The sequence below is a fragment of the Mugil cephalus genome, chromosome 11, assembly GCF_022458985.1.
Source record: "Mugil cephalus isolate CIBA_MC_2020 chromosome 11, CIBA_Mcephalus_1.1, whole genome shotgun sequence".
In the NCBI taxonomy this organism is placed as follows: Eukaryota; Metazoa; Chordata; class Actinopteri; order Mugiliformes; family Mugilidae; genus Mugil; species Mugil cephalus.
The window spans coordinates 13673943-13699222 of record NC_061780.1 but is presented as its reverse complement, the minus strand read 5'-3'; the positions used below and the strand labels follow the sequence as shown (position 1 = coordinate 13699222).

Here is a 25280-nt window from a genome sequence, read left to right as displayed (position 1 = left end):
GAGAATGTGGGAACAGGCAGGAAGCTGGGAGCTGGTTTGTGACCTGTAATATTCTCAAGTTTTCAGAGTAGAAATGTAGACGTGAAATAAACGACCTGCGTAAAAATGTGAGCGAACCAAGTGCTTGAAACTGTGGATCGACTGTGGCTCAGCGTGTTTGTTGTTCAGAGGAGAATAACTGACCACGGTGAGTGATAATGGGGCTGCTTGGCTGTGTCCTCATGAACTCTCTCAATTGATGTGGGTGCACTGAAGTGTGTAATGGTGAACTAAGTTCAGGCATTTATATCGACGCGCGTTACTCAACAAATTGAGCTCCTCAGAGTAAGATGTTTCAGCGGACGACATATGAGTTATCCTTTTATAGCATCAGCTTTTTTTTTGGTCTAATATGAAAACATAATAAATACAGATGTGAAAACTGCCCCCCCCCCCATGCTTCACCTTACTTCCTCTGCAGCAGTCCCGGAGCCCCACTAACATTTTTATGGCCGATACTTAAGTGACGGCCGCCCAGCTGAAGCCGTAGCTGCTGCTGCTGCTGGGTCGACTTTGCTGATGTTGCTGTCGGTTGTGCTGTACTCTAATCTGGCAGCGCAGATCAGTGCAGAGGAGTGGCAAAAGGCTGTTGTTGTTGTTGTGTTTTCTTGACGAGAACGGAGTTGTGCAATGCCCTCAGCGTGGTGTCAACTGTCGTAGCCTGTGTGGTTTTTCAGCCAGAGGCAGGAGTTTGAGTGGGAGAGCGAAAGAAAGAGGCTGCGAGGGGAGGGGATGCGATGGAGTAGGAGGGAGAAGCTCTGAGCAGCGTTTAAACAAGTGAAAATATCTCCTGTTGGCTCCAGTGGCAGATCTGTCAGTATTGTTTTTAGTTATGGGTCATTATGTCGTTTTAAAACGTTCCGGTTTGGTCGTTCATAGTGATGCCATAGTGATGTTTTTCTGTTACTTGAATTATTTGAAAGCCGGTGAATGTTTAAGGTAGACACAGAAGACAAATATACGGGCTGTTTTCAGGGTACATCATTATACTCGAATATATATTTAACACCATTTCAATTCGTGCTTAATCCATTGGCGCTCTGGGTGGAATGTGCTGCCAGTCCTGGATCAAAATGACTAAGTGTCTTAATGCTGCATTTATCACTGGTGAATGTCAGACTCAGAACGCGGGAGGGAGAGAGCGAGGAAATTATGCTAGGGGTTGGTGTTGTGTCGCTTTTGTTGCTACTTGTAGCCAATGTTTTTGGACACAAGTCTGCCAGAAACAAATTGGATTATGTGATTAGAGGAAATTATGTGAAGTGGCAGAACTCACACTGAGAAGTGGTGAATCAAAACCGAGTATCAGGTTTGAGACAGAACTTGTTGTAACTTCATAACCTACACAGTTAATTATCCTGTAGTATATCACCACGCATCGCACAGTCCTTACTCCGGCCAGATGTTTTTGTGTTTACAACGTATGGGGGAGAAACCAGTAGAATCGAAGATGGGAATGATTGATGATTCTGGTTTAAGTAGCTCAAGACTAATTCTGTTGTCTCACAATTAAAAACATCTTAAATTCTGCTCTCTGGGAGATTTATAAAGGCTTTTCTCATCAAGTTGAATAAGGATCTACCACTACCACCTTGGGAAACATCTTCAGTGAACGGTTCTTCTTCTTCAATTGTGGCAGCTTTGTCTCTAGCCAACTACCACTAAGACAGAAGAAGAAGAAGAAACAACAGTCGTCTTCTTTTTCTTTTTTGGCAACGTTAATGCTAGTCAGTCGCCATTAAAACAGAATTGGGAGGAAATATTTTGACGCTAAAGAGATATGGTTAAAGTTTATGGCAGAGCTGAACTTAATAATGACAAAGCTCCTGTTTATGGTGATCATGGAGAAGGGTAGGCTTACGGTGGAGGAGCACGTCCTCCATGACAACCTCAGAATCTCATCTCTGCTTTTTTCAGATGACGTGGTTCTGTTGACATCGTTGGGTCGTGACTGTCGGCACTGGGTCGGTTTGTCTAATGTAAAGTTCCTGTAATAAGATCTAGCACCTCTAGGTTTGAAACCACTATACTGTGCATTGTTTTTTCCACTTTGGGAGTATATTGTGGGGTTTGTTTTCCAGTGATGGTAGATGTGAGTGATGGGGTGGACATGTGGTTTGATGTAGCAGCTGCAGCAGCGTGGTCGCAATATTGAAGCGTCGGGTTGAAGAGGGAGTTTAAGATGTAAGGAAAGGCTTTCACCGGTGAGATCTGTGTTCCACCCCTCACCTATGGTCATGAATTTTAAGTAGAAAGAACATGAGTGTAGATACAAGCGGCTGAAATGAGGTTCCTTCGTAAGGCGGCTGGGCTTCGAGATGCAGTGAGAGGTTGAGCGGTGCCAGCTGTGGATGGGAATTGATACGATTTTATTGATACCGATATCAATTCTGCTTATCGATCCAATTCCATATAGATTCCCTTATCAATTCTCCTGTGAATTTTTGGTCTAGAAAAAGTAGGTGTTTGTGGTTTTGTGTAAACAACAGCTGGTATTCCTTGCGTAGCTTGTTGCCACTGCGACATAAACACGGATATGCAGATTAAAATGAATGGAAGACCATTTTCTTTCAGTATCACAGCTTTTTTTTTGTCTTTGTAATGTAGTTTCCTGAACCACATGTTAAAAATCATATTCATTTCACAACAAAATTGATATCAGTAACAACAACATACTTTGAGGTACAGTATAGACCTCCTCATAGTGCACAGTAAACTGTACAAACTCCGGATGCAGCTTCTGTCCCACATGCATTATAAGACAAAGCCTTGTCGTCCTTATTAGCACCGCAGTCCTGCTTCGTGGCTGTTGCTTAGTAACAGATGTCAGCTTGTCTACAGAGTATTGTACATTTCCATCATCGCATTGCTCATTTGGGTGTCTCCTGTTTGCTTGAGAATGTAGAAAAGACAAGAGCGAGCAAAAGGACGGCGGAGGCGGCGCGTCGAGCAGAAAGTGGCGGAGGTCGTGAGACAGATTTGAGTCCAGAGGGTGAAGTTATGACAGCGTGACGGAGCAGACACATTCTGCCAAGTCATGATTCTCGCCCTGCTCCAGCTGTCTCGAACGCAGCGCATATCAAATCCTCCCGATTCATTTAAGATGCTGCACAACTCGCCGGCTGGTCGATGCTGACAAACATGTTGAACCAGTGGATGTATGTGCTCAGAGTGATTAGAAATTGACGCTTGTCAGTCAATGATTTATATTGAACGTTTGGTCTTTCCAAGTGGTCCAAGTCCTCTTTGATGATGTGTTAATTGGTAAGAAGCATTTCTTACTAATTTAGCTCCTCACTGTCTCTCTTTTCAACCCACTACTATTTGTCTCTGCTTCTACTTCTCTTCCATACATAAAAAAAATGTCTGTCATATGTCTAGCAAGCGTTCGAGACAACGCATCAGTGCTTGTGAAGTGCTTGTGGAAGTGGACTAAATTTGGTTAGGTGTTGAAGAACTGGAACAAAACATCCTTCTGTCTCTGGGGAACAGTTTCACAGTGACTACTTTTGCGAAGCTGAATTGCATGGCTAAGTACTGCGTCCTGCATAATGCACTATGCTGTAGTACGCCATGACTTAATAGATGACATGCAGTGCCCCTGAATTATTAACGGTGTAAGTCGGTACGTTAAATTCACAGATGGATCAAACTGAAATTGTTGTTGTCTGTTTCAGATATTTCCAGAATATCGTACTACGCCGGTGAGTACTGATGTTATTTATTTTTAGGAATTTAAATCTATCTATCTATCTATCTATCTATCTATCTATCTATCTATCTATCTATCTATCTATCTATCTATCTATCTATCTATCTAGAATTCTTGTCGTAAACTTGCATTATGAAAGTTTCCTTTGCACACTCACTGATTCTAGCTTTCTTATTGAAACTTTTTGACGTGCATTCATTCATAAGAGCCAACGCTCTGTTTTATTTTTCAAAAGATCTTCGTGTTCTCTCACACTTAGAGACTTGGGCTTGTGTTCTGTGTCGTGGAGCGCATCGAGGTAGAGCTGAATAATTTGAGAGGTATAGCTAAGACATGGTAGGGCCCCTGGCTCCAGTCTCTCTCCTCAGCGGTTGCTAGGTAACTGTTGATCCTACGGTATGTCTCCGAGCAGGCTGCTGTATATCTGGAGCGGAGGACCTGACATTCCTACACAGGGAACTTAACTTGGAGTTGATGTCAACTCTGAGGTTAACTCGTAACTTATAATGAGAGTAACATTTTGGTTGGAGACGGCAGAAGCGCAGCACTGACCCATCCTGTCAAGTCTCCCATTTGTTCATCCTCAGAGAAGAGTTGAAGCAGCGGGCATTTGAGAAAATGAGACATCCTTGTTCGGGAGCTTTCATTTGGAAACAATGTCAGTTAAATATTAACGCGCGGTGCAGCTCCTTCGCTGTGTTTTATGATCACTGTCAAATGAGCGTAGCAGTGATCGTGACAACTCACACTGAATATAACGCGTTTAGATATGCTATTAATTCTGTTCCGAGTGTTTTAGTAGCGCTGGTCCAGCTAGATGTCGTCTGTCTTTTATACTGCACGTCACTGGAAAGACCCGGGTGGAGGGTACCTCTGTGCCTCCTCTCCCCTCACTCCTCCAGATGCATTTTGGAGGAGAGAAATCCTTCAGATAGCTCAGAGATCGATTTCCAGGTCACAGGCAGGACGATGGAGGGAGAGAGGAGACAGGCATGCACAAAATAACGAAATGAGGAGAGACTGGCTGACCTTAGCTTCTGTGCCAATAATAGTCCCAGGGAAAAACGCTCATTGTCGATTTAATTTTCAGTGTCGGGGAATAGTCCTCTAACAGCTTCTGTAATGCCGTTAGAGGAGAAATTATGATCCACAGTATTTTCTCTTATTCTTCCCTGTAATATCATGACCAGGCGAAGAAGTTTTTATTTTTCTTATACATGTCTAAACTTGAGCTTGTAGTTGCTTCTTTTCTGGTTGATTTGGGTTTTCCTTTATTTATTTATTTCTGATCCCCATTAGTCACTGCTGCAGCAGCGATGATTCTTCCTGGGCTCATATTAAAACACACTTAGGAAACAGCAGCTATAGTGCAGATAAAATTAACAAACAAAAGAATGATTGGATTTTCCTTAGATCCAAGTATTTGAAGTACAGATCTTTATTTGTTCATGTGGATTAGGTAAAAAAAAAAGTGAGCAGCCATATTTTGGAGTCTCTTGTAGTAGAAGGGTGTATAGAAAGCAGGTATCTTTGAGGTAATTTATTAGTAGGTCACTTAAACATCTTCCACTCAATTGTTAATCAAACATTTCTCAAACATTTCCTCTCATTCTCAGTTTCTAAGTCATTTTCTCCATAGTGCAAATCTTTCTTACAATTTCTAGTCATTGTTCTAAGTTGAAGGATCCCTTCTCATTTTTGTTCAGTCAATAGTATCTTAAATATCTGTCCTTATTGATAACACAATCATATATTTATCCTAGACAGAGAGCTTTGCGTTCCTTAGGCAAATATACATGACTCCAAAGTGTAGATGATCGCACTCCCAAAAAACCTGTGTATGATTTGCTTCTCTACTCTGACATTCTGGTTGATATTTCAGAGCTGTTTCATTTGTTTATTGAGTTACAAAAAACAAAAGAATGAAGCTGAAGCAAAAGATAAACTGACACTATAAGAGCTTGATTTAAATACAAATACAGGTGTGTTGTGGGTCTCGTTATTTTGACATGCATGTGGTTTCCAGACGTTACGCAGCTTGTCGGCCGTTCAAATAAACAATCAGTCAGTATTTACTTGAAAGTTCTCAAAAAAAAGACCCTTTTCCTGTCACTCTGTTGCATGATATCATTTTTTCATTGCACATTGTAAATAAAGGGAACAAACGATCAAATCTAAACGAATGAAGGGCAGCTTGAGTCCTTGCATTTAGCTAAAACCTTCGAGAACTGAACACGTTTTCTACAGCCCCCGCAGTGTGTGGTGACTGTTGCCTGTGTTTTGCTCAGCCCTTAAGCGTCATCTCGTGCTCCGTCCCATCAGAGGGATTGAATGTCAAGAGTGCTTTACAGCCGGTGAAGGGCTGGCGCGCTGCAGGAGCAGGTGAAATATGTTTGGAGGGAAGGGGGAGGAAGCAGAGCGAGGACAGAGGGCAGCAGAGACCCGCTAAGGGCAGGAGAGTGACACAGACGAGGGGGGAGGAATGAGAAGAAAAGAAACCCTGAGAAAAACAAGTGTTTTCAGGGGTCAGAGTGTGGAATGCTTGTTTTCTGTGCTAAGCTCTGATCCCGGTTAAACCTTGTTTGTGCGCCTCTGTGAGGGTCTGTGTGATTTAAGTTGATTAAGAGCGCGGTCCAATCAGCTCGGCTACTTTTCACTGCATCGAGTCTCAATTACAATATTTATATCTCTCCATCTTCGTCCTCCCTCTCTTCCTCTCCTTCTCTACCCCCCACACACACACACACACACATTACACCAGCGTCCCCCTTCCTCCCTCCCTCCCTCCCTCCTCGGTGCTGCTCGTTAGTGATCGGAGCAGCTTTTTCGCAGCGTGCGCACAGCAGCTTAAACCAAAAAAAAAACACACACAGCAGAGGAGAAACACTTGGCGCACACGCTCACTTTTCTCGCTCGCGCACGGAGTCACTCGATTTCCTATTTCCCATTTCTCTCTCCCTCACACACTACCTGCTCAGCCACTCTCGTGCCCCCCTCCCTCTCACTCTTACAGTCTCTTTGCTGCACTCACTTTGACTGCTCAAGGATTTCGCACGATCAAACGGCGCGCGTGTGCGTCGGTGGCGGCTGCGGCATTGTGTGTGTGTGTGTGTGTGTGTGTGTTAGAGAGAGAGAGGTTTGTTGTGATCTGGCTGCTGCGCCGCCACCACAGAAGACAGACTTCAGAAGCCAAACTAATCGGCGCACAGATGACTGACTTTGAAACGGATTTACAGCAACCCGCTCCCGCAACATCCTTTTTCTCCTCGTGGTGCGACTGCTCCCATCCCGCCCGGCGGCTTTGCATCGCGGCCTTTTATCTTCCTGCTCTTTTTGTTTTCTTTTTTTTTGTTTTGACCCACTTCTCTTACTTTATGTCCCCCTCCGCCGTGAGATACCTGCTTTGACCTGTTTAACTCCTGCAGCCTCTCAGTATTGTGGAAGAGCTTTAGGAGGACGCGAGGCTTAGCTTCTCCCTGGGGGATCTCTGCATTCTTTCTTCACCCCATCTCCCTTTACTTCTTCTTTACTCATATTTTCTTTTTTTTTGAGCATTTCGTCCCCTTTCAACTCCTCCTTGAGTCTCTTCTTTCTCCTTCCCACCGTATCCTCATTTCCTGGTCTCCACTCTCCACCCCTGCATCGGTCACTCTCATACTCCTCTCTTTTCACGATGCTCCATTTCTCTGCACCCCTCTCTACTGCCCTACATTTTTGTCTCCTTTTTTCACCGATGCCCGTTTCCCTTTTCCTCTTTCTGTGATCTATTTCGCCATCGCCATCGGACTCGACCTCGGCTTTACAGAACAGAGCTGCCACCTTTGCTGGAAATTTGACGTGCAATGCCAGATCCCTGTGACTGCGGGGAAGAGATCTCCTTTGAATTCCACATGGAGGATTGATAAACTGGACCTGTACCTCTGCACTAATGACCCAAATTTGATATTCTGTGAGGATTTATTGGGCTGCAGGACGGCTTAATGGAAAAGGAAACCGTTCATCAAACACCGCAGCCTTGAGTATCTTTTTTGGAAGCTTCCATCCTGCTGAAGTATCCTTGAGCAAATGACTGAATTATCTGCATCCTGAGGGAGTCTTTGTCCCTGAGGTGAAGGAGCAAATAAAGAGCTTCTTGACAGGGGATCGTTACCGATCACGTTGCACAATGGTGAAGGTATTCCGCTGGGTCGGAGGTCATTGGACAGAATTGGATTCATTGATTTCTAAGAACTGGACCCCTCGGCTTCTTCCTCGAGTCATGAAGTAATGCGATGTTTCAGGAAGCTGTAGAGGAACGAGTCGCAGTTGTGTAGTTGTTTACAGTGGTACGATCAGGAGAAACCTTTGCTACCGACTCTTATTTATTTATATTTGGAGTTTCTCTGGGACCTGTACTCTGATCATAGATACCTAATGTAATGACTGAAACAGCATCGGGTGGAGTTCAAAGGATATTTGACATCCTCTATTTTGCCCGGAGCTGAGTAACAGATCTGGGACGTGAGATCCGACTGTTTTTATTTTCTTTATGATGGATAATATCGACCCTGTGACCAGTGGGAAACTAGTTCCCAGTGTAGAAGGTTTCACTTTCCAAAATTTTCATCGACATCTTTCAGTTCTTTAGCTGCTTTTTCAAATTTACTTTAGTAAATATATATATATTTACAAGAAAAAAAGCCAGATTGGGAGCTCTTCCTTCTCCTAGGCTTTATGCTGTTTTTGGGGTCTGGCAGTTTTGTCTGGGCTTTGTGGCCAGACCTTGAACCGCTCCCCACGCAAACCAAATGGAGAACAGCGGCTGCATCCCTCTCTGCTGGAGCAAGGGGGCCTGCATCTACGCACAGCACCCCTTACCAAGTATGTACGAAAAAGTGGAAAGTCATTGAAATGCAGGAAACAGTTAGATTTATGACTTTTTGCGGTTTGGTGCCATGGTTTAGAGTTTTTGTGTATGTGTCTTCTGAAGCACTGAATAACGTGTATTTGTGTATTTCATCAATCTTGACTTTCACACATGTTTTGAATGTAACATCGTCCCCATAAGTTTCATCTACTCTTTCAGTCAGTTTTTGTGACAATATGACAACAAACCAGCTGCAGCTTTCCTTTTATCACAAGAGAATGACAGGAGAAAGTTGCAGTGACGAGCCATGCGATAAGCTCTCTAAAACCAAGTTGTGTTTATCCTATCAGCTCCCTGTAGGACGACGGGATGTCTGAACTGTGTAGTGAATGTGTTGCTAGTGGGTCCATGTTTACACTTCATTTTACGGAATAGAGAAGTGTGAGAAGCAGTTTCTGACAACTTTGGTTTAAGCCTGAGTGAAGGAAATGTGTAAGTAACCATGAAGCCTTATATACAAAAATGTTATGATTTACATTATGGAGACTGACTTTTTCAGCCCTAAAGGGAAGCAGGTGACCACAGTGTGATTGTGTCAACAGATTTATGTCCTCACACTCACTCACACACATGTGTATAAGCGTATGCATTCCTCATCTTTTTTGTTTTCATTATTAAAATGTCCCTGTTTATAGATGATGTTTAGACTGCAGGGTTTTTCCCCCCGTTCTTTAGTATGGATAATGTGCATCCTTGGTTGCACAGACTGAGAGAGAGAGAAGTGATGGGGGAGAGGGGGAGGGGGAGGACAGAGGAAATTGTGAGGATGAGAGAAAGATGAGATGGAGGAAGGAAGTGAGGTGGTTCAATAGGACCGGAGGATCAAATGGAGACGGGAAGGCAGGAACTAAAAGATCTCAAAGCGTGCGACAGGAGGAGTTTTAGATGGGGAGAAGAAAGGAGTTACAGATAAAGTGTGAAATGATGGGGAAAGAAGGATAGGAGAGATTTTTTAGATGATAAATTAAAGAGAATACAAAATATGCACTTGAATCTCAGAACGAGAGAGAGAAATGGGGATGGCGGAGAGAGTGAAAAGGCCTGTGCTCCCACAAGACTGGACTAACACCAGTAACCCAGATACCCATTAGACGAGGACATAAAGCTTCCTCCTCCTCCTGCTGCTGCTGCTGCTGCTGCTGCAGGACGGAGCTCAACTCCAGCTTTCTGTGGTTTAACGGGCCGACTGTCAGTCAGCGGAGGCCCACTGAGAGAGGGGGTGAGGGGTCTGGCAGCTGCATGCGTGGCCTAGTTGATTTAGTGCAGCTATGTTGATTAAATCAAATGCGAGAGGGGTTTAAGTTGCCCCGTGTTAAGTAGTGCAGCCATTTTTACAGCAATAATTAGGGTACGTATATAATATATACACCAATCAGGCATAACATTTTGACCTATGTCCTAATATTATGTATGTTTCTCTTGTGCAGTTGTGAGTCGTCAGAGAAGGGACATGTGTCTTCTGAGGGTGTCCTGAATTAATGCTTTTAGTGGGGGTCCTATGGGTTGAGGGGAGGGGCCTCTGTGGATCATCCCACAGATACATGATCAGCTTAGGATCGAGTGAATTTGGAGGCCAGGTCAACGACTTGTTCCAGTTGTTCCTAGACTGTTTTTGTGTGTGTGTCTGTGTGAGGCTGCTGTCATCAAGGAGTGCCATTTGTTATGGGGTGGGTGTGCCCGGTCTGGTCTAGGTTGTGGGTCCAGAAGTTTCCCAGCAGAACATTAAATTGTCACAAGATAGTTAATGATATTTACATCTCCTGTCAGTGGTCATAATGTTGTACCTGATTGGTATAAAATATTTTATCCGTGTGACCCTGTAGGACAGGAGAACAGGTGGTAAACAGAGAGTGTATGAATGAATAGATTATTTTATGGTCTGTTTATAGTTGTTAGTTTTATCTTTATGGCACGATGAGTGGAAACTCAGTCCTGTTTAGCTGCAAACATCCCAAGTGTCCAAAAACAGAAAAGTGTGTGACGGTACAAGTCCCTGATCTGAGTCGTTCCCAACTGCCTTTGTTTCTTGTTCCTATGTGACTAAATACCTCAAGTATATTCTCTAGTTGTGTGCGATTTAACTGTATTTGGAGCATAAAGTAGCTGTGTGCAAATGTATCAATAACTTCTCCCCTAATAGGATTTAGCAAAGCTGTATGTAGTATTTAGGTTATGGTTACGTGTATGTGGTTCTGTGTGTATGCAGCGTTGGAGTTTGGAGTTTGCGGTTTCGGACTCTATCTGAGCTGGTGCAGTTGCTTCTATTTAGAAATGAGTTGCAGTCAAAATAATGCCCCCAATACATTTTTTAATATGTTCCCCCCCGAGATGAGGCATGAAAGCAGCAGCCAGTGCTTTTAAAACTTTCATTTTATTTTGGAGTCAGTTGTATCCAGCTAGTGTTGGTTTACTTGAGTTAAGGCTTCATGCTTTCAACTTTCATAATGTTAAAAGAAAAAAGAAATATTAGGAAAATACTGTGCATGATTTTTCTTTCCACACAAACTCAGTCCGGGATATAACCTATAACTACAACCTATAACTATAACTATAACTATAACCTCTCTAATTACGGTAAAAACAATACTGAAATTACCTCTTTAAAATATACGATCAATCTTCATTGTTTCAAAATCAAAGCATAGATTTATTTACTTATTTTTTTTATTTTTTCAAAAGTCTAGATAGTGAGTCTGTGGTTGCTTCTTTATGAAGCTTAACATTCCAGCTGCCAAACAGGTAGCAGGGGCAATATTATAATGGTTCTGCTCTGCAAAACCCAAATAACATGATTATCCTCCTGTCGCCCAAGCTTTTATTTGGCATGCATTTTTTTATTTTATTTTTTAACTTTTCTGAGGTATTTGGGATTCCTAGGATGTAAGATGTATAAAAAATAAGCATCATCTTTGAACAGGAAGTAGTAGTTTTTGAAAAAAAAAACTGATATGTGGGCACTGTTTTATTATTTCATTATTTATATTATAAAGAAGTCACCAATGTGTGACAAAATGTAAAACTGTTTATTTTAATACCTGAACAAGGTAGTAGGAGCAAAGACTGATTTGCAAACAATTAAGTCCCAACGTCCTCAAACGAGTACTTATTATTTAGCAAAACTTTCTCATTTGTTAAATTTGCACATTGTATCAAACTAGAAACGTTAATAAGCATAAATAAATAAGTTTTAACCTTTGCTACCATTAGATGACAAACTAAACTAAACCTAAAACTTAACATCACAGTAAGAGGACGCAGGGTCTCAGGAGGTTATTTCCACTGTTTCTACAACCATGTACTCTCAGAGAGGTTTAATATAATCTTCACTTTCTGCCAACTTCTTTCACGTTTTCACAAATTCTTCATTTTAATCACTGAAGTGTTTGGTTCCCCGTCCCTCAACAGCAGAATAAAAAAAGGATTATTTCACAGTTAATAATAAAGGTCCATCCAATAATAATTTCCTTAAGAGCAGAGACACGTCAAGCCTGATTTGACTGACCGACTGTTGCTAGTAGTTGTTGACCCGTCGCCAGCTTTTCGTCACGTTTCAGCAAAATGAACTGGAGGTAGAGTGTGTTGGAGAAATCCATCTGAGAGTTAAGCTCAAGACAAGATAAGACAAGACACCCGCGTATGAGAATAGCAGCAGATGGCAAGAAAAAGACAAAGTGAAAAGTGAAAAACTCACACACGGATGACAACTCTTATTTTTCATCTTTCCCATCGACATCTACTACCAATAAACTATAGAATGACAGATCAGCGTGATTCACGAGAGGCCAGCTCTGTGCTATGTGCTAGCCGGCGATTGCTAGTTGTCAAGTGTTTGGTCCAGACACAGGCTTTATCTTTTGGAGTGTCTGAGCCTTAATCCCTGAAAACCAAACCAAACTGCAGTCGTTCTGTTTCATGCTATTCCTGACTCACATTATGTAGAAAGAATTGGAATAGATAGATAGATAGATAAGGAATAAATGCAGAAAAACTGGCTCCCATTAGTGAATTACGTAACCAATAGGAGTCCCGGTCAACCGTCATTTAAAAAGAAAAGTAGTATGACCTCTGCACAGACTCAGGAAGTCATAATGTGTCTTGTGCATGCATATACACACACGCACCATATTGATACAGCAGGTTCTTATACGAGAGTGCTGAGTCAAGTCATCAGATGCATAATGTCCTCTTTCAAACTTTTGGTGCAGTCATTGTGCAATAGCACGTGCACATGCAGGCGTGTATTTCAATTCTCTCTTGTAGAATTAACCAAAGGTCAGTCGGTGCTGAATCCACTTTCCCTGGATCCATATCCATGTTTCTGTCTCTCTGTTCCTTTCTTCCCTGTTTTTCTCAGTTGGACGTGATCTTGCTTTGACCTGAGCAGAGATAGAAAAATGCTGAATATAGTGATGTGAACGGTTGTGATTTATATATATATATATATAGATTGCTTGCTACAGGCTGTTCAGTCTTCCCCACAGGACTGAAAACAGAAACTACCACTGCAGTTTATTTTTCACAGTACAATAACAGAACATAATTTATCATTTGTAATTACCCTTTGATCTTTTACCCTTAAGTGCCCTGTGAGATAATGCTGATGCAGACCACAGTTTTGACACGTATTTAGGAAAAGTATTTCAAAGATCACTAATCTAATATTAAAAAATCATCCATGAAATGAGTCAGATTCAATTTGCTTATGTGGTACCTTTTGTTACACCGTGATAGCCACAATTCACAGTCAGCTGAAACCAGTCCCCATGGTCATGATGACTCAACAACGACTGCTGGGATATCCAGGAAGTCACAGTGTGACACAGGAAGCATCAGGGCGGTTGTCTCACACAAGGATGATATGTGTGAAGATGAGCCCACAGTATGAAGGGAGGATAAATCAGCATGAAAAGGCCAGATAGCTGAAATAAACTCCACGTCTTTGCATAGTTCGGGTAGACTCATACACTAGTAATACAGTAAATGTGAGCCAAGATACACTAGAATATACAGTAAATGAACATGCTCCTTTAGAGCATTTAAATCTTAGACTCTTTGCAAAAAGGATGCATCATCAAATTTAGTTTTTAGTAACTTACTTTATATGATTTGGAACTAGATATCTCCTAATTTGCTTTTTCGACATCAGAGCAGGTCACTATTTGTCATACCTCATCTGCATATTAAAATTGACTATAATTTAATTCCACCTCTCACTTTTTATCACCCTTGAATCCCTCGTCTGATTACAGTGTCATAAATAGTACTGTATGTAAGCGATGGCACAATGAGTTTATGAATTAGTTTGTGGTCTACTGTTACTAGTCCTTGAGTTTTAGCATCTGGCTGTCGCCATAGTTTTTCTTTTTGAAGCCATATTTGGACGAGAGGAGGAGCCGGAGAGGAAGGAAGAGTTTCCCTTTTTATTAAGTTATTCAAGTGTCAAGTGATATCTGCTCACTAAGGGAATTCTTTTCAAAGCCAAAACCAGTGCACTGCATTTGTGGAAACAGTTTGTTGACTCAGTGTTTTATGAAAGAATTTGATGATTTTTTTTTTTTTTTTTTAGTCTGTTGGAAGATCTGTTGAGTATGAGGATTCTTTTTTGAGCCAACGCCTAGTGTCGATCAACAATATGGCATTTTAAGCCACTTCCACGTTGGCTTCACCTTTCAGACTTGGCGACTGGGCCCATCTTTCATACGCAGTCTGTGGTTAGCTTCCATAAAGATGCTTCCATATTGATTCCCACTCACTGAGGTTGTATAGATTTCTTAAAAAGGAAGCACTGGTATCAGATGTGGAATCAGTCTTGAAGAGACTACGTCCTGCTGAAAGTGCTATAGAGAGGATTACACTGGTGCGTCCCTACTTGAGCATGAGCACCTCCCAGTCAACACCAGCAAGTCCAGAATAATTAACGAATGTCAGGTCAGATTGTAGGAAATCGAGGGGGGGACAGGATGGTCATGGTGGTAAATAATCACTCCAGAGAGTTGAAATGCATGTTTTATGTAGATGGATGTGTTGTCCATCTACACTGCAGATAGGATTGAACCGTTCACCTATAGACGACTGAACTGTTTGCTCATTAAGTCCTTCTCAAAAACAAATTGTGCTTGTTTTTTGCTGGTTTATATTGACTCATTTGAGTCCGACTGACCTAACCTTGAACAAACTGTTTTAAGAAGTAGCTGCGTTTCCATTACAAGTTTTTGCAAAATAATATGGAACTGGGGGCAAATGGAATTTTCAATAAAGTACAATTGCGTTTTGTACATGTTTCCATTGAAAGGTGTTTTGCAAATTAGCTGTAACTCTGGTAAAGTCTCATCTGGCGATATCCATTTATTCTCTTAAACTCTTGTCACACTGGACTTCACTTTGAGGAAGATGGACTTTAGATGAACTAGTCACATGACCTTTGTCATCTCGGTGATGCCGGTGACGAGGAATTGTGAAACAAAGTGTTTCTATTGCACTTTCGCACATATACTTTTATATTGATACGTCTGAAAAACCACCTCATGAGAGCATAAAAAGTTTTAGTGATATTTGAGATGTTTCCATTACCATTTTTTAATTTTGATATTTAGGTTTTGCTTATTTCTAGGGGTAATGGAGACGCAGCAGTTGAAATACATGATGGTATATAGCATGTCCACTTCCAGACTCTTTAACTATAGTTTTCTCATTGTTCACCTGGATTTGTTTTTCATTATTCTCTTTATATCGTTATATATAATATATGTTTGGTGCTGACTGAGTGTTTTACTGTTTCAGCTTTTTAGCCAGATTAACGTTTAAAACTATTGAGTAAGACATTTTTTAAAAAAACACCCTTATTGAGGGGTGGGGGATGAATTGAAGGATTGTCTTCTCTTAAAGGATAATCTTATGAAACAAGAGGAGCTGATTACAGATTTCTAGGTACAATAACTTGTTTTGTCTCCACCTTATTTTCAGAATATGACGGCCAGTTAGCCACAGCAGGAGCATCCGAGTCAGGCATGGCGTCGTCTTCCTACTTGGAGCCCAACCTCAATCACTCTGCAGGTGGTTGTGGGGTCAAATCCCGGTCGGGGATGCCCGGTGGTCCCGGTACCAGCGGCTCTTCTGGAGGTCTAGAGCGGCCCCCGGGCTCCATGGACCGGGTTCTTAAGATCTTCCATTACTTTGAGACCAACAATGAACCGTGTACCTGGGCTAGTAATATCAGGCATGGAGATGCTACGGATGTCCGGGTAGGACGCGCTGATGTTTGACACATTCCCACCCCTCTGTTGTTGTTGTGAATTCCCTCCCTTTGACCGTTCTCCTATTTGTTTTAACAGGGTGTTATACAGAAGATAGCTGAGATCCACAAGTTGCGCTGTGTGTCCTCTTTGGGCCTCCGCCTGACCCATTTGCACTCTGATGCTCTCCACTGGTTACACCCTGATTTGGGAGTTTCTCATGTGAGGGAGAAATATGAGAAGCAGCACCCCCAGGAGGAGTGGAGGTAAAACTACAAAAGTCACAGTTTTTGTACAGCGTGTGTCGACTCCTCATTTCTGCTTGTGCTTCGTGCTTTTCCCCTCATTACTCTTTCTCTGTGTCGTAAGTAGGTTGTGGCTTACGAAGTGTTCATCCTCCTAAATATTTAATATCTCTAATAAATCACACGCTGAGACCTAAATATTCTGAGGTGAACTAGTGCATACAAAAATAAAAAAATATTACCACCCTGGAAAGTCGTTCTCCCAGTTTTAACTCTGTTCCCTTCTTCGTTTTCTTTGCGCTCCTTATATAACGTGATTCCTTATTCATCAGTGTTTCTTTAATTTCAGTGTAGAGTAGTCAACGTATTTAGGACAACAGAGATTTCATTGCACAAGTACGTGGCTTGCATACAGCTGTTCTTTCTGTGCTGTTTCTGCTGTACTATTGGTGGTCTATTAGTAAATTCTAATTTATGAAGCCTTATTCTTCCTAATTATTTGATGCAGATTCTTAAACTATTTATTGGTTCTTACGTCGTGATTTGATCCGGCATCTAAACTGTGCCAGCACTTGGCCGTCTTCACTTGACATTGTCCACAGCTCAAGGTTCAGCTCAGGCCTTTGTCCTTCATTTGATGCGTTACAGCCGAAGTCATTAAAATTGAAATGAATTCAACAAGAACGAGTCGTGCTCGCTGCACGGCAGCAGATGAGTCTGCCAGTTGTTGCAGCTCTGCCTCAGAGGGCAGCAGAGCTTCAAGCCCACAGGAGTTTCTGCTGCCAAGCTATTGTTAGAACAGCAGCAGTAGCCCAGGGGATGGACTCACTCTATCTCACTCATCCTCGCTCCTTTGCATTTTGTTTCTCTTATTCTTCGTCATGCACTCACAGCCAGTCCTTTCCTCTTAGTTGCTTCTCTCCCTCCTTTTTTCCCCCTTCATCTCTAATGTCCTTCCCTTTCTCTCAAACAAACAACATTTTCTATTTTCTATCTTCAGATGTTCTCTATCTGGTCCATTCATTATAGAGTAAGGATGTTTTATTCATTTTGTCCTCAGCCTTGATTGCCTTTGTTATCTAACTACAGGCCTTTAGCGTCGCAGCAGCTTGGAGCTCGCTACTCTCCTGACCCATTTCTCTGCCCTACAGTCACTGCAATATGCTGCTCATAAAATAATATGTGAATTTAAATAGTGATTGCCCATCTGGGTACTTCTGTGACATAGCTCTTGGCAAGTGTAACTGCGGGAATCTCATTAGGCTTTACAGTATTACAACTTCAGGACTCGGTTTCAAACTCATTTGTTGGCAAACTGCCACTTCGACAGCCATGATGAAGACGCAAGAAAATTAGATGATGTGAGGACCACTGTGTAATGGCAAGACATCTGTTTAACAGGCAGTACGATTTGATGTATAAATGCATAAATAAATGTTTTTCCAGCACTCACATGGGCAAAAACATGGAATGAGATAAAATGTGTGCAGCTGGTTATCGGTAAATCTTTGAGAAAAGGTCTATCCAAGCTTAAATTGAAAGCAGTATTGTTAAAATACCTTTAAAATGCTTTTAAACAGACTTTAAATGATGCTGAACATTGTTCAGACCCTCAAATTTACCTAAACATCTATTTGCAATATTAAGAGCTGTGTGTGAATAAGCATAATCCTCCTTCTGTGCCTCAGAAAGATGTTGAGTTATGATGTTGAACCTTATTTCATTAAACTGCTCCCGTCTTTCTCAGGTATGAGCTGCGAATCCGGTACCTTCCTAAAGGTTATCTCAGCCATTTCTCAGAAGACAAACCTTCTCTCAACTACCTCTATCACCAGGTGAGGCCACAAGAACAAATTCAAGTCCATCTGTGTGAAATTTAATTTGAATTATATTTTATATTGTATTACAACGTAAATGTGTGACTTTTACACATAAATGAACATTCACAAGCTGCATAATACAGATTAAGCTGATCAGTGCCAGGTGAAGCACACTACAGTGTGATGTGCAAACAATGATTGTTAGGAGTCATGAATGTCACTAGCTTCTATACAATCACCACATCTGGAATAAAAGGACAAAGAGGGATTACTGGAATGGCTTTCGTTTGGTGGAGAGTTTTGAAGTTAAGAGAGCGTAGTGAGGAATTACACATCACACACATCAACTTTCTCTGTGTGATTACTTACACTACCAGGAGGGGGAGACACTAGTCCTATACTTTACCTATAATGAGGCAAACTTTCTGTCAAAGACATGTGAAGTGACACCACCCATACAGCTCACATGTGTTACTGCACATCACATTTTATAGTTAGTTTAATTAAAATGTACTTGTCCAGGTAAAGAGTGACTACATGCACCATATAGCTGACCTGGTGGATCAAGACGTGGCACTGAAACTGGGCTGTTTGGAAATAAGGTGAGAAATGAACAGTATGACGCACAGCAAACACGCGGGAGTCCGGGTTCATTACAACTTGAACCATTTTTAAGTCTCTTTGCTTTGTTCTTAGTCTCAGTTTTCAGTGAATGTACCAGAAGTTTAATTTCTTTACAGTCACCCTTCAGTTCTGTTTATTTAAAATATGTCTCCTTCTCTCTGTGAATTACACAGGAGGTTCTTCAGAGAGATGCCAGGCAACGCTCTTGATAAGAAGTCCAACTACGAATTATTAGAGTAAGACTTTGTCTATGCAGTAAACTGATTTCTTTCTCGTGTAAATTTAATGTTTTTTTTTAATGTGTCAAGGTACATTGTTTCAAGAAATATGTTGTGACATTATTATTCTGTGCAGGAAAGACGTTGGCTTGAGGAGGTTCTTCCCCAAAAGCCTGCTGGACTCCCTTAAGGTGAGGTTAAACGGATCCAAGGAAAGAAACTCAAAGCAGAAATAATGTCCTGCTCAGTGTGCTGGCAGACTATCCGGCTCGCTGCTAGGGCGACGAACTGAAAGGATGTGTGACTGAATGTCTGATTATCTGATCATCTGATTATCTGGAATTAAGTGAAACCTCCTGTTGTCACTCACAGTCTTCCCACTTGGGCCGTGCGTTGTACTTTCCTGGCCGTGAACCAACTTTCTCCTAGAAAGACTTCGCTCCTGGAAATGTTTTCATTCTTCTTCTCTCCCATCCTCAATCAGGCAAAGACTCTCCGTAAACAGATCCAGCAGACCTTCAAGCAGTTTGCTAACTTCAATGACGAGCAGAGCATCCACAAGTTCTTTGAGATACTCACGCCCATCTACCGCTTCGACAAGGAGTGCTTCAAATGTGCTTTAGGGGTAGGAGGACTCCTAAGTTTGTGGAGATTGTAGATTGTGTCCAATGCATACGGTTTCATGAGTGGAAATGTTTAGGATGCACAGGGAAAAAATGAATCCTCTGCAACTGCAGTTTTGTTCCACTGTCCTGCTCAGTCTCAGGATATAATGTTCTCTGTAGCCATGAGATATGTTTCAAAATTCTGTTGATTTAATGAAACACATAAAATGATGGGATATGACATATATATATATATATTAATGCTATTTCCCCCCTCTGTCTCCCACTCTCCCCCTCTAGTCTAGTTGGGTAATATCGGTAGAGTTAGCTATTGGGCCAGAGGAAGGAATCAGCTACCTCACAGATAAGGGCTCGACGGTGAGTACGCACAAACACAACTCCTCAACACAGTCTGATAATTGCTCACATCCTACGAAGTGTTTCAGTCTCCTTCATGTTGCATGCTTTTAGTTTGAAGCGTGGTTGGTTGTAGCAACCCATCATACTTCCATCTGCTGGTGGAATGATTCTTCAGATGAAATGTTATTGAGTTTTTGCTACAAAACAGATAATATGAGCTCAATGAAGCCAAACGGTTCATCAATATACATAAAAGCTGCATTAACTAAGTGCTGCAGGATACAGGAAGTACAACATCCTGAACCTCCCGTGCTTAGACTGGCTGCTTGGATGTCAAGTGTCAGCAGTTTAATTCATACAGTGTACAGTGTCTTTGCCTGAAAATCAATCAGTGCTCGCCCTGCATACGTAAAAATAGTGATGCATGACTATCTCTGTGGAAAACCAGGTCATTTATGTTTTGTTGCATGTTTTAGTTTTTTTTCTGAGTGAAGCTTTATCTGTTGTGCTTCTGATGCTTTAGTCGCTTTATATCTTGCTGCGTTTTAGATGCAACCGATCCTGTTTCCACAACGTGTTTTTGGAGATCCGTGCACAGCCAACAACACAAGTCTGGTCCTCATGTAATGCTGAGAACTACTGTCCCAATCCTGTTTGGGAAGCGGTGTTATTTCAGAAAACTTGAGACAATATTTGTGACAGATGGCCGAGATGAGTGTTCACGTCGTGTAACGAGCCTCTTATAGATCAGGTGGATCCAATCCAGAGTATCATCTGAATGCTGCTTTGAAGGAAGGATACCTTTCCTACAAAGGAGTTAACAAAGACAATCCCTCGTGTTTTCCTGGAAAAAACTTCTCAAAGTTTCTTCCTATTTTCATGGTTGCGTTACACTGATTTTCACTGTTGTCTCTTCGTTGTGTTGAGATGCATCTGTCTTTGCCTCTGCAGCCCACACACTTGGCTAACTTTAATCAGGTCCAGTCCATCCAGTACTCCCCTTTAGAGGAGAAGGATAGGAAAGGCATGCTGCAGCTGAACGTGGCCGGAGCCCCAGAGGTAAAAACGCACACCTTAAATTCTCCTCATTAGAATTTCCCTTTAAAACATACACGGCCATCAAACGATTGATTCATGTAGGTATTAATCTGCAAGACAGCCAGCCTGTAGTTAGAGTTGTTTTATAAGATGTGACAAACATAGTGAACGTAGGAAAAAGTGAGCGTCAGAGTGTGTGTGTGTGTGCGTTAGACTATTACTAATGGAAAAGACAAGTGTGCATCACTACAGCAGTATCGGTGTAGAGTGCGTGTGCACCAGTAGTAGGCGTTATTTCTAATAAGGCTCTCATTGTTTCACGGTGAAGCAACTCCCTGTGCCACTCTTACACTAATCCTTCTGTGTGTGTGTGTGTGTGTGTAGCCCCTCACTGTCACTACGGCCTCGCTGACCACGGCTGAAAACATGGCGGACTTGATTGACGGCTACTGCCGACTCGTCTCCTCGGCTACGCACTCCTTCATTGTCAGAGTCCACAAAGGTAGGACGCACAACTGTTCTCATCTTGTTTTCTGTTCTCTTAACGCCTACATTTCGATCTTTTTTTTTTTTTTTTGCACCACTATTGTGCGTCAGTCAGAGAAACGATCATCTGCTTGTTGTTTATTACAGTGATTTTAAACAAAGAAAAAAAATGCCCGTACGCCGTAAATAATCCTCCAGACTTGAACTGGCTGTCAGTCATCTTTTAAACAGCAGCCTGATTGTGGCTTTATGCTTGTCACTTTGAATAACCAGCCTGTGTTTGTCTAGTCTTTTCTAATAATAGCTACGGCCCGAATGAAATGGCAACAACATGAAGCCAGTCGACTGTGTCTCTAATTCATGTGATCGTTTTGTCTCCACAGAGGGAGACAGAGCTCTGCCGTCCATACCCAAGTAAGTCTGCTTATGCTTCTAAAAGCTGTAAAAAAAAAAAAGGTGTCTTTTTTTTTAAAGCAGTTTCACGCGTTTCATTTGAGGACATTTACCTTGTCTTTTGATTCCTCACATCCAGACAGTGACATTGCTAATTTTTTTGACAATCCGTGTTTGACAATGTACAGCAGCAGCAGCAGCAGTAGCACACATGACAGGATGTGGGAGGCTCCCCCCCTATCTCTGGCTCCACTGCTGTCTTCACCGCTCATTCTGAATGCACTGCTTAAAGTTAACGTGAGCCAAGTAACCCAAAAATAATCATTTTCCTCGCCTCTGCTCCAGAGTTTCAAATCATGAGAAGCGGATGGAGAAACGGATGGACGGAGTGCGAACCCGAGCCGTTTGCGTCTCAGGTATAAATCCTGTTTCATTTTCTCCCTCCCGCTTTCTCCAGTGTCGACGTGCTCCTCCGTCCGTCTGCTCTAAATGTCATGAGTGACAGTGGCTGCTAAGAGTCAGATAAAGGCTTCATAGATACGCGCGTGCGGCCACGGTTCCCTCCATAAAGCCTCATCTGTGCGTGCAGTGAAGAGTCCTTGTCTCACCAGATGTCCTCATGGAGAGCTTTAGTCACTGTCACTCTGTCTCTGCCGTGACCGTCCACCGACCTCTGACCAGCTCACACGTGCACAAACTGAAATACAAATGACCTTGTTAACACACTAAAACTAACGCGTCTGTTCTTTTCCCTCCTCTGTGTTTATGTCTCACGCTGCATGTGCATCTCCAGGTCACATAAGTGGCGACGGTAAACAACATTCTCCCTCTTTAACGTCCCTAATTAGTAACACAATGGAATCCCTGCACTGTGTCTACATTTAGTGTGCCGCATACTATCTCCCCCTCTCTCTTTTCCCTCTCTCTGTGTATCTTGCCTGCAACTGTTTTATCCATGACTCAACCTGTTTTTCTTCGGCTTGTTTCTCTGGAAAGAAAGAACCTTTCCATCCCTCCCCTTTCCTCTCCTCTGTGTCTCTATTGTGCTGTTCGGCCTCATTGCTCGTGTCCAGCTGTTCTGTAGTACATTAGCTCTTTGGTTGTCGTGCATGTGTTTGGAGGCGGGTATGGTGACTTCATTGTGGAAAGGTACCCCTGTCCGCGGAGGGCTCGTTTCTGTTGATTTTGCTTTTTAAACTGCACGCAGGGAGCCGTGTTTTCAGTCGTTCTGGTTTCACTCTGTCCGTTATCTCTCTTTGTTTGTGTGTCTGTTTCACGCCGTACTTTGAACTTTCTGGCTCCACAGAAACCGACGACTATGCTGAGATCATAGACGAGGAGGACACCTACACCATGCCTTCAAGTGAGTGCACGGACACACATCCACGCACATGTTGTTGTTGGGAGGTCGTAGAGGCTCAAGGTGACAGGTGCCATTGTGTGTCTCTGCTGATCAGTGGGACTCGTCAGACTTATGTAACGTACTCTGTGTGAGTGGTTGTGTGTGTGTGTGTGTGTGTGTGTGCGTGCGAGTTCACCTGTGTGAAGGCTGGTGTGATGGATGGAGGATTAAAGGTCCGTAGGCGACATGAGTCTGTGTTACTGTGTGTTTTTTGTGTCTTTGTTCAGTGTCCTTGTTGCAGTTAATATTGGATGGAGATCTGAGAAAGCGAGCTCTTCCACTTTAAAACATGTTATCGAATCTGACCTCAGTTTAAACCACGAATTTATTTATTGAAGCTCTTTTTGTAAAACGATGACTGGCCTCTGAATGAGCCTCCATTTTCCACGGTCACATGAAAGAGTCTTATTCAAAAGTGGAAGCTGCTTGAACCACATTCTGTGTCTATTATTATGCCTGCGGTCTATATTTATCTTGGTGTATTGCCAGAAGATTTGGGGAGAACTGCGGCTCTCTCAGACTCTTTTTGACACGTTACCCACACACCGTGTCCGTTATAGTGAGCCCTTTTCAAACCGTTGAAACGTGACAGTGTGTAAACATTGCTAATTAATAGACTGAACATGAAGAGGGCCTGCCGCGCTGGCTGCCGCTGCCGAGCCGTGCCTGTTCGCCAGGTTCAAGGCTCTTGTTCGCATCGAGCCCGCTGCAGTGCTGAGCGGTGCTGAGCGGCGACGCTGAGGAGGCAACATTTGAGGCAGCGGAGATGGGACAACTTACCCATTTAAACTGCCACAAAATGTTGCCTGTGAATCCAAAGCACATGTTCCATCCAGCAAATACCGACATGGCTTTGCTTTTTTGACCATTCATAAGTTACAGCGTTATAGTTAGTCTTGTGGGCTAACATCTGTAAACACACACACACACACAAAAGCACACACACAAAAAATGTATCCGTTCTTTTTAGATGCGTCACATCAGAGGAGGGATTTAATGGATGTTCGTAAATAGTGTCCAAGCAGTCTGGTATCTGATGTATGAATATACCCATTACAAACAGTATCTTATATGACGACACTTATCTACTCGGGTAAATCTATTTGTCTGCAGCACTCTCCCACTTAACCGTTACTCTTAAGGTACATTAACACAATTAATACTCTGCAGTAACGACTGATGGCTCTCTGTACTCACAGCTAGTTATTTCTGTCTCCCATCACTAATCCACTTTCCCAGAATACTATGGACTAGATCAAGGTAATGACTGGAACTCTGGTTGTACTGTGATGGCTCTTTGATTTGATGGTTGTCGTGAACCCTTTTACGTTTGCTTGCAACTGTTCAATCAAACCGAGTTTCTGTACCTGTACCCCGTTGATTTGACCCTCCTCTGTTGGTGTTTGCTGTGCTTTCAGTTTCAAACCGGTGATAGCTTCAGAACCGAGCCCCAGTTGTTGGATCTCGTGTTTTCATTTTAGAGCAAATTGAGAATTGAAATTGAGGAAACTAACAACAACATGGCAACAGTTCCCAAACTTTTCTTTTTTTTTTTTTGTGACAAGTTGACTCGGAGCATGTTCCCTTTTTTTTACGACGTTAACCTGAAGGAGGTGCCGTGAGAGGAAAAAGGCTTTAAATACAAACATACATTACATCCATAACCACTAACAAACAGGGTAAACTCACTTCATTATTTAACCGTAACGCTGGATGTTTTTTAAACCATCATGGGCGACATTTAGAGCACGAAGGCAGTAATTGTGGCCGGTGTACATTTTCGTTTGTGCTGCAGCCTATTTCCAGATTTACTGCCCAGCATTATTGTCTCTAAACGTCACGCATGTCCCCCCACATTTGGGCAGCAGTGATTATCATAAAAGAGGAGTCGGAGGTTTCTGTAAACTGACTTTTATAACGTCATATATGTTAAATCCATATGCTTACCAAATGGACAAAGTCAGGTCAACAGTGTCATGCCCGGGAGGCAGAGCAAACCACAGCTTTCCGCAGCCTTTCAAATACACAATCCTGCTCCTGCACAAATCAAAACGTGAGCTTCGCTCGATTCAAAGCTCCAGGATGCCTAAATTCACCCGAATCACGCTAGACTTTCACATAATCAACCTGACTTTATCCATATTACATTTGAATTAACATAGAACGTCCTGTTCATAAATACATTGAGTGTTCCTGTGTG

At 42.4% G+C, this 25280-nt stretch overlaps 1 protein-coding gene across 13 annotated transcripts in view; it reads left to right on the top strand.

Annotated features, from left to right (window-relative positions):
• LOC125016724 (focal adhesion kinase 1-like) overlaps positions 1–25280 on the top strand; it is a 56870-nt gene that overhangs the window by 5380 nt on the left and 26210 nt on the right. For 3 of the 13 annotated variants that reach the window (XM_047599389.1, XM_047599381.1, XM_047599380.1), the window contains exons 1-16: positions 8423–8611; positions 15621–15898; positions 15989–16155; positions 17882–17969; positions 18477–18556; positions 18752–18814; positions 18933–18987; positions 19281–19421; positions 19702–19779; positions 20713–20820; positions 21184–21301; positions 21669–21699; positions 22024–22094; positions 22472–22489; positions 22985–23041; positions 24320–24340. In XM_047599389.1, coding sequence (XP_047455345.1) covers positions 8539–8611; positions 15621–15898; positions 15989–16155; positions 17882–17969; positions 18477–18556; positions 18752–18814; positions 18933–18987; positions 19281–19421; positions 19702–19779; positions 20713–20820; positions 21184–21301; positions 21669–21699; positions 22024–22094; positions 22472–22489; positions 22985–23041; positions 24320–24340 — 1447 coding nt within the window. In that variant the 5' untranslated portion in view covers positions 8423–8538. Of the gene's footprint in view, positions 1–3716; positions 3744–6663; positions 8612–15620; positions 15899–15988; positions 16156–17881; positions 17970–18476; positions 18557–18751; positions 18815–18932; positions 18988–19280; positions 19422–19701; positions 19780–20712; positions 20821–21183; positions 21302–21668; positions 21700–22023; positions 22095–22471; positions 22490–22984; positions 23042–24319; positions 24341–25280 lie in introns of those variants that run through there. The other 10 variants (XM_047599387.1, XM_047599382.1, XM_047599391.1 and 7 more) reach the window with 8 other exon arrangements.